Genomic DNA, 6,194 nt, shown 5'->3' on the forward strand with positions numbered 1-6,194 from the left:
GTGTAATAAATCCATAACTCCCCCCCCCCAGACAGCCCCCCCCATCAGACCAGACTATTACCCACCATTGTTAAAACCACAACATTATGTAATCGTCTGCATCGGCAGCTGGTTCAGCCTCCAACATGAAGAACGCAGCCGGGCACAGTCGTGCATATAGATTGAACATTAAGATACTAAGTTGTAGCCTTGTAAGGCTGCAGAGTCGAGAAAGAGGAGGCGGGGGGGGGGGGGAGGCGGGGCGGGGGGGAGGCGGCCGCTGAAGGAGGAGGAGGGTGGAAGGTTCTCGGGAAGCAAAAACCTGGTCCGGAAAGATGTGCAGAAAGTCTTTGAAGTTTTTCCATAAAACTGCAAAATGTTCGTTAATTTCAAAGCAGACAACAATAAACGAGATTTGGAGCAGGAAGTGACCATATTTGGATGAGCTGGAGAGGGGGAGGGGGGAGTAGGTGGATCTGACTGATCTGATCGGAAACCTGACGATACTACGTCCCGCCCACCGATAGCTGTAACCTGACTGCACCACAGGCCTGTCAATCAAACAGACACGCCCCCAAAAACAGGTCTTCTTGAATCTTCTTTTCTAATGAATGAGGGATTATTTTCAGATGGACCTCCAGAAAACTAATAAGAAGGAGTGACTTTAGCTAACAACACCGAGATAACTGATGGACACATTTTATTCACTTTGGATTTGATGAGAGAAGTTGAATGGGAGTCTATGGAGCCGGAGGCTTTTTGGAGACGACCTCTAGTGGCACTCGCTGGTATTGCAGCTGAAGACACTTCTGGATCAGAACCATTTTATTTAGAGCCAGAAGCTACGAACTCTTTTATATTCAGCTGATGGTCTGAATGTGACCTAAAATGGAGCCCCGCCCACTTGAGAGACGCTTTTGTTTTTTTCGGTATCCGCCTGCAGGAGTTTCTCACTTCCTCCTTTGTTCTCATTACAGAAAAAACAAGCCCCGCCCCCTCTGAGGTGATCAGGTTGTCTGCACATAAACACATTAATGTGGCACAGACTCCCTCCATCAAACACAGCTGCATGTCTGGTCACAATAAAAAGAAATCAGAAGCTAATCAGGTTTAATTCAGGAGTTTTTCTCTGGTAAACAGTGATGAAGATGACGAAGAAGATGATGATGTGACAGATTAAATCAAAGAGGAAACTTGTATTATTAAATGTAAAAGCATAAATTACTTACTGTATTAATCTTCATGAAAATATAGGACATCAAATACAGAAATTGTCTGTAAAAAAACGTTAAATTTTTTTAAATTCATACACCATAAAAAATAAAAAGATATTTATTGATTAAAGACAATAAAATCAACAGTCTTTAATGGTTCACTCACTTAATAATAAGGTTGGAAATTGTTGTTTTTTTATTCACGCTTTAAAGATTAATGTATAAATATTATTACATTTATTTCATATAAGTCTTTAAGGTAAAAAGTCAGAAAATAGAACTGAAAACTGAAATTTAAATGACAAAATGATATTTTGACATTTAAATAAACCTCAAATTTTCAAAACTTGAAAATGAAACCATATATACATGATTATTATATTATATTGTTTTTTATTGTTCGTCTTCAACATGTTTAATTGTCAATCATTAATTCTGACCAGCAGGCTCCACTTTATGTGTGTGTGTGTGTGTGTGTGTGTGTGTGTGTGTGTGTGTGTGTGTGTGTGTGTGTGTGTGTGTGTGTGTGTGTGTGTGTGTGTGTGTGTGTGTGTGTGTGTGTGTGTGTGTGTGTGTGTGTGTGTGTGTGTGTGTGTGTGTGTGTGTGAGTGTTGGGGGGGGCTGGACTCTGAGCACGAGCCTTTATAACAGGTCTGCAGCGAAGCTCGTGAGGTTTTCATCGGGGGAGTTTGTGCGCAAAGGAGGAAAACCACATCTGGATCTTTTTGATTTGGTTTGTGATTTTTTGGGGAGTTTTTCCTCTTTTGTGATCATCCCGTCCATGTGGGAACCACCGGGCGGTCTCACCGACACACTCCCCGCTGCGGACGGTTACGCACAGGAAGGCGGGCAGGCACCTCCGCGCGCGCCTGGAAGGTGAAGCGGGCCACCATGCTCTTCCCCTCGGAGAACTCGTGCAACATCACGCGCCACAACTGCACCGAGGAGTTCAACCTGACGCGGCAGCCGGAGACCGGAGCCGCCGCCGCCGGGAACATCAGCGCGAGGAGCAACGACACCGACCTGTTCGGACGCAACGAGGATGTGGCCAAGATCGAGATCACCGTGCTGAGCCTGGCGTTCCTCGCGGCGGTGGTGGGGAACCTGAGCGTGCTGCTGGCCATGTACCGGACGCGGCGGAAACCGTCGCGCATGCACCTGTTCATAAAGCACCTGAGCCTCGCGGACCTGGTGGTGGCCTTCTTCCAGGTGCTGCCGCAGCTCTGCTGGGAGATCACCTTCCGCTTCTACGGCCCGGACTTCCTGTGCCGCATCGTGAAGCACCTGCAGGTGCTCGGCATGTTCGCCTCCGCCTACATGATGGTCATGATGACCTTTGACCGCTACATCGCCATCTGCCACCCGCTGCAGACGCTGCAGCAGCCCACGCAGCGCGCCTACATCATGATCGGCTCCACGTGGGCGTGCAGCCTCGCGCTCAGCACCCCGCAGTACTTCATCTTCTCCCTGAGCGAGGTGCGCCCCGGCTCGGCCGTCTACGACTGCTGGGGCCACTTCGTGGAGCCGTGGGGGCTGCGCGCCTACATCACCTGGATCACCGCCGGCATCTTCCTCGTGCCCGTGGTCGTGCTCGTGGTCTGCTACGGGTTCATCTGCCGCGCCATCTGGAGGAACCTCAAGTACAAGACGCGCCGCAGGAAGACCGGGTGCGCCGTGGCCGAGATAGCCAAGAACGGGATCCTGGGCCGGAGCTCGGTGAGCAGCGTCAGCACCATCTCGCGCGCCAAATTACGCACCGTCAAGATGACCTTCGTGATCGTGGTGGCGTACGTGGTGTGCTGGGCGCCGTTCTTCACCGTGCAGATGTGGTCGGTGTGGGACGACACCTTCTCCTGGGACGGTGAGTCTGCTGGTTAAATGACGTTCAATGAATCCGAAGCGTTGAAACATCTGATCGGACAGATTCCATTTGTTGGGGCTCCTGGTCACGTGTTCACCAGCTCTGCTCCTTGTTTCTCTTCTAACTTCTCCTCAGAGGAGGAAGAGCTGTTTACTCCAGTAAAAGCACCACACAGTGAAAATACTTCCAAGTTCAGCAACATGTACTGAAGAGTGTGGAAGTAGCTGAAGATGGAAACTGAGAGAAAAACCAGCAGGGAAATCCTGCAGGAAGTTTCTGCTCCGATTCGGCTTCTTTATTCAAATTGGATCTCAAAATGTTTTAATAAAAAAAAGTGAAATAGTTTTTGGAGCCGTTAACGACCACGAATGATCGCTGAGATAACAGCACACATGGAACACTCCTTCAAATCTATGATGATCATAATAATCATAATAACAATAATCATCATAATCATAATAACAATAATCATAATAATCATAATAATAATAATAATAATAATAATCATAATAATAATAATCATAATAATAATAATAATACAGGTCGAGGATCAAAGTTTCACTGAGAAACTGCTTCACGTGTTTGAATCACACACACACACACACACACACACACACACACACACACACATACAAATGTTTTCCACCTGTTCTTTTTTTAATATTCGGCTCTAACCTTCCCTTCGATAAGTTCGGAGTGTTTTCTCGGGTCGGCGGAGGATGAGGAAACCTTCGGGATGAATCTCTGCGTGATGAAACTCTCCAGGTGGGCGAGCGGCGGAATAAGATTCATATCTTCGCCTTCATCGCACCGCTCTGCACACGTGTGAGCTTTCATCAAAGATATATTAAAAGATATGTCAGAGTTTTTTAATCAGTTTGAAATTGGAATATTTTCCCTTTTTTGCTGTGCGACCTGCACATTTATACATTTAAATAATAATCCAGACGTCAGCACTCAGTGCAGCGAGACGATGTTTATAATGTTCCTACTTGAATAACTCAACTTCTTTTATACAAAGCGCGCAAATAAACACCTCCGTCCTCTGAAGGGAAGCGTCATCGAGATACATAAACGAAGCATATTTTGGATGAGCTGGGGAGGAGTCGGAGGATACTAAGCCCCGCCCACCTATAGCTGCACCACAGGCCTGTCAATCAAACAGACACGCCCCCAAAACCAGGTCTTCTTGAATCTTCTTTTCTAATGAATGAGGGATTATTTTCAGATGGACCTCCAGAAAACTAAGAAGAAGGAGTGACTTTAGCTAACAACACCGAGATAACTGATGGACACATTTTATTCACTTTGGATTTGATGAGAGAAGTTGAATGGGAGTCTATGGAGCCGGAGGCTTTTTGGAGCCGACCTCTAGTGGCACTCGCTGGTATTGCAGCTGAAGACACTTCTGGATCAGAACCATTTTTCACAGTTCTTGAGGGTTCGTCTTTCAGCAGCTTGTTTCTACCTGCAGGGGGCGCTAACTTAAAAAGAAAACAAAAAATCTCAATGTTCCATCTTTCTACGTTAGAAAACACGAATGTGGAAGGAGGAAAAATAAATGATGTGGGAAAATAATCAAAGGACAAATGAATTTTGTCTCGCTATTTATAAAAAAAACAAAAAACCCTGATGTGGAATGCAAAATGAAATAAACTGTATAAAAATCATTTCCTCTAAGATTCCTCTGAAATAGTTCAAAGGGCTTTGAAACTCTCCACATGTACACCAGCAAGTTTTCATAACTTGAATGAAATGAAAGTGTGATGAAAAAAAAGCCAGAAGAAAAAGCCGCGTGAATAAAACCGGCGTCGTATCAGCGTCGCCGTCCAGCCGGCGGGTCGTCGACTCGTCTCCCGGAGAGCGGCGCGGTAAACACCTCGGATCGGCCGTGGACACCTCGGATCGGCCGAGGACACCTCGGATCGGCCGTGGACACCTCGGCTTGAGCCTCGTAAATCTTTCCCTTCTTTGTTCCGTCCGCAGACTCGGAGAACGCCGCCGTGACGCTGTCCGCCCTGCTGGCCAGCCTCAACAGCTGCTGCAACCCGTGGATCTACATGATCTTCAGCGGCCACCTGCTGTCCGACTTCGCCGACAGCCTGCCGTGCTGCCGGCGGCTGCGCGGCCGGTTCCGGCACCAGGACTCGGACAGCAGCATCCGGCGCACCACGCTGCTGTCGCGCCTGCAGGGTCCGCGGCTCTCCGAGCCCTTCAGGGAACTCAGGAACGGCCCGCCGATCCCGTCCGTGTCCTGACCGCCGCCAAGCAAAACTCCCCGAGTGTGTTTGTGTGTGTTTTCATGCGCCGAGCTGGCGGCAGCGAGGGAAGGTATGATCTCACCTGGAGGGTGCGGTCACACCTCCCATTTGTTTTCTTTGGTCCGATTCCGGAGTGGAAAAGTTGCCCGATGCTTTTTCTGTCTGCTGTGATTTAAACGTCAGCATCCGTGGAAACATCTGGATTTCATGTCCACGTACGAAATGTCTTCGTACCGGCGAACAGACACCTGAACTCCGAACACTCTGCAGGGAGAGTCAAATTCACCCTTAATTTGGTTTGGAGAGTTTTCACACCGTGTGGAGTTTAAACAGCAGCAGGTGTTTAAATTCGGGACTTTGAAACGTTTCAAGCGAGTTTGCGAGCTTTAATTTAAGAATAAAGTTTGGTTTTATTCTTTGTTCTTCGTATTAGTAGCAAACAAAAGACCAAAACGAAAATACTTTCTTGGGGTCCAAACGCTTCCGACTAAACACGCAAATCTTTACAGAAACAGTTTCAGTTCTTCAATGTTTTTTCCTAAAACTGGTTTCTGTCGATTTGAACAAACAGGAAGAAATCGTGCATTCGGACTATTTTCAGCGGTGGATGAATCCACAACATTTGGCTTTTAGAGGCACATAAAATAAACGTTATTGTGACGTAAAGTGAAGCGTTTTTCACCCTTTTTACGTATGAAATTGCTTCGTGGCGGCGGCTGGATCCGAAGACTTAAGATTTGCGTCTTTACTTTTTGCACATTGCGATTTTATCTGACCACTGCCAACACGAACTGGTCCAACGCGAACCATCAATAATCTGTAACTGCGTTGGTTTCCAGCCGTCTGCTGCCCTCTGGTGGCAAAAACACGGTTACTGCA

The 6,194-nt window shown here is 47.2% G+C and overlaps 1 protein-coding gene across 1 annotated transcript; it reads left to right on the forward strand.

The window, feature by feature from the left end:
• The first annotated feature begins 1,887 nt into the window (after nt 1–1,887).
• On the forward strand, nt 1,888–5,348 carry LOC138614221 (arg8-vasotocin receptor-like). Its single transcript, XM_069687521.1, has 2 exons — nt 1,888–3,054; nt 5,041–5,348. The coding sequence occupies exons 1-2, from the start codon at nt 2,085–2,087 to the stop codon at nt 5,310–5,312; spliced, it is 1,242 nt and encodes a 413-aa protein (XP_069543622.1). The 5' UTR covers nt 1,888–2,084; the 3' UTR covers nt 5,313–5,348.
• Nucleotides 5,349–6,194: the final 846 nt, after the last annotated feature.

Source organism: Brachyistius frenatus, unplaced genomic scaffold (assembly GCF_029030835.1).
Source record: "Brachyistius frenatus isolate BFR_SWC_R1_liver_20210118 unplaced genomic scaffold, ASM2903083v1 Contig_471, whole genome shotgun sequence".
NCBI lineage: Eukaryota > Metazoa > Chordata > Actinopteri > Embiotocidae > Brachyistius > Brachyistius frenatus.

What these genes read in the sequence shown, in the direction of transcription:
- LOC138614221 (XM_069687521.1), top strand. Translation starts at nt 2,085, where the DNA reads ATGCTCTTCCCCTCGGAGAACTCGTGCAACATCACGCGCCACAACTGC. An exon ending in CGACACCTTCTCCTGGGACG is followed by an intron (nt 3,055 to 5,040) that starts GTGAGTCTGCTG and finishes TTCCGTCCGCAG; the next exon opens with ACTCGGAGAACGCCGCCGTG.